We start from the raw sequence: 2,744 nt of genomic DNA on the forward strand, positions 1-2,744 counted from the left end.
TATCCACATCTTAAATTTGCTATTGGGTATTGAATTGAATCCATGTGAATGGCCAGAGCAATGAAAGCAGTACTTGGTGGTGGTTTGACGCGGGCTGAAATGTGGTTCAAGAACGGGGAGTCAAGCAGAAGAACGCATACGTCGTACTTACTTCAGCCACTTGATGTTGCAGATGTTGCAATATTCAGCCCCCCAAAAACGACCTACCGTAACACCATTATATAGGTACTGTAGGATAATTTAAGTTTTGGTGGGGTGGTTAGCGGCGTTGCGCCACAACTTACATTGTCAAATTTATAATCCGATTCTACCGCGTAGACCTATAAGTCCTATATCACTTTTCTACTTTGAAGTATTAGTACTCACACCGAGCCTTGGTGCTGCAAATCTGATCAGGTACTCAGGGTATGCTTCGTTCTGCGTGTATAACCACGTTTCACAGATATAAATTCCAGCAAGGAATCTAGACAACGCCTCCTCATGATCAGCTGTTTATCCTGTTGTAACTCCTTTGTTGATGGAATTTTCGTATCAAATATCCCACTGTGATAGGATAGAATGGGAAGGGTCACGTACATGATCACATGTATCACAGATGTAGAAGCAAACGACATCACTGATGGGAAGATTTAGAGTGCTGCTGTCCCTCTCATGCAGGAATTATGCAGTCAACATCACCCCATAAGAAGACTGAGAGTGTGGTACAGTTTCAAGCCTTTGACGGAAGGGATATCTTTTTTCTCTTTCTCTCTCCTTGGATTTCGGTTTTGAGTTTAATATAAAATGTTCACAATCTTCTATCTTGTCCCTTTATACTCGCAGCTTATTTCGGGAAGATTTACTTTGCTTCATAGACTGATAATTTCTGGTGGAGAAGCATTGTTCTTAATTCGTCTGTTACTTACTACTCATACTATTGAAATCAGTATTTCAAAATGACCAATATGAATAACTCGGACATTGAAGTCAAGATTGAAGAACGAAGTACGAACCTTCCATGGTATCAACTCACTATTCCGTCTGCCAAACTCGATGGAGCAATTCGCGAGTTGCTCGAAGACTACGCGGGATTTCCACCTTCCGAAGTCGAGCCTCATGTTTACAAAATTGTCAGAACTTCCTCTCCTTTGTGATTTTTGGGAAATTAACGATTTTATTCACAGCGTAATCGTGCTTGGAGTATCTTCCCTTATCCTTGCATAGGGGCTTTCCAATTCCTCGACATCGTTATCACATCCTTCCCATACTATCCTACACTCCTCACGCGATTAGCTTCTCCAGGTACCAAGTTCCTCGATCTTGGTTGTTGCTTTGGACAAGTCATTCGACGACTTGTCTACGATGGTGCTCTGCCAGAAAATCTTTATGGTTGCGACTTGCGAGCCGAGTTCTTTGAACTCGGCTATGATCTCTTTAAGGATAAAGACAATTTGAAGAGTACGCTCTTCAAAGCAGATATATTTGATGAGGACAATGTGGATATGAAAAGGCTTGAGGGAGATATTGATGTAATCTATGCCGGAAGTTTTCTCCATATGTATGGATGGGATGATCAGGTTAAGATATGCAAGATATTGGCAAGGGCTATGAAGAAAGAGGGAAGTGTGCTTATGGGTAGGCAGGGTGGAGGCAAAGTTGCAAAAGAGGTAACATTTCCCCTTCACGAAGAGAGCAAGATGTTTGTGCATAACGCGGAGAGCTTTCGAAAGATGTGGGACGAGGCAAGCGAGGCGAGTGGCACAAAAGTGAGTTTTCCGTATATATTTATCTGTCGGTAGCTCTAGACAGACTGAGCTAACCTGGCACAATTTAGTGGAAAGTCGAATGTGAGGAGGTCCAACTACGCAGTGACGATTGGAAAGGAGCGGAAGGGATGGTTTGGGTTCAATTTGTTATCTTCAGAGAATAGGTAGATTTTCTTATATTTTTCGAGAGCCTAAACTGAGCTATAAAAAATATAGAATATACGAGTTACATCCAACCAATCAATTTGGTGGGTGAAGATTACAGACTTTTACATTAGCAAAAGAGTAATAGAGATTACATTTTTTGCAACAAAGTCATCTACATAATAAGGCTGTGTTATGACATCCCCAATTTCCTCATCTAAGCTACCGAGTGAAAAGAATGATTTGAGTAACTTTCTAGCGAAAGGAATTGGCTCAGATGTCCCATAGCCTGGAGTTCCACAAATTATCTCAAGACGACAGAGTAACCGTTGGTTATACAATTGAATTTACTCGTGAAGCTGGAGGATCATACCGGCGAAGCAATTCACCAAAACTCAGGTATCAACATGTACAAGCCTCATTTGCAATACTTGATCATGTTTCTTATTCCTTTCGCTGATATTAATTCATTGGCCACATTTACCTTATTACGCGCTTTGGTTTTCTTTACCTAGGTATTTCAGCCTATAATCAATTATGTGTATGGTCAGCTGTCCCGGGGTATCTCTACTTGCGAATAATTATAGCGGCCTGTTAAGACAACTTCAAATACATTATATATATTATTTTTATCTCCTATATAATCTTCTTATTCAATATTTAAACCCTTATATATTTTATATAAACTTTCATACTCAAAATATAAAATCCTTAATCTCAAATATTTGAATTTATTCTTTATATCAATTCAATTCAAATATAATTTTTTTTATTTCTGAATAAAATTTTTATTTCTAATTTTTTAATAAGTTTTATTTCTAGGTTTTTGATACTAGGAAGATAGTTTCATACTAT

At 38.9% G+C, this 2,744-nt stretch overlaps 1 protein-coding gene across 1 annotated transcript; it reads left to right on the forward strand.

Annotated features, from left to right (window-relative positions):
- Positions 1-363: 363 nt before the first annotated feature.
- On the forward strand, positions 364-2,440 carry EAE98_009474 (uncharacterized protein). The gene is made up of 4 exons (XM_038957095.1): positions 364-1,109; positions 1,164-1,745; positions 1,814-1,909; positions 1,962-2,440. The coding sequence occupies exons 1-3, from the start codon at positions 936-938 to the stop codon at positions 1,907-1,909; spliced, it is 852 nt and encodes a 283-aa protein (XP_038806568.1). The 5' UTR covers positions 364-935; the 3' UTR covers positions 1,962-2,440.
- Positions 2,441-2,744: the final 304 nt, after the last annotated feature.

This window comes from Botrytis deweyae (assembly GCF_014898535.1).
Source record: "Botrytis deweyae strain B1 chromosome Unknown BDEW_028, whole genome shotgun sequence".
Lineage (NCBI taxonomy): Eukaryota > Fungi > Ascomycota > Leotiomycetes > Helotiales > Sclerotiniaceae > Botrytis > Botrytis deweyae.

Excerpts from the sequence above, each read along its gene's own strand:
- EAE98_009474 (XM_038957095.1), top strand. The coding sequence starts at position 936 with ATGACCAATATGAATAACTCGGACATTGAAGTCAAGATTGAAGAACGA. Across the intron at positions 1,110-1,163 it reads AGCCTCATGTTTACAAAATT|CGTAATCGTGCTTGGAGTAT; the intron begins GTCAGAACTTCC and ends TTTTATTCACAG. Across the intron at positions 1,746-1,813 it reads GCGAGGCGAGTGGCACAAAA|TGGAAAGTCGAATGTGAGGA; the intron begins GTGAGTTTTCCG and ends GGCACAATTTAG.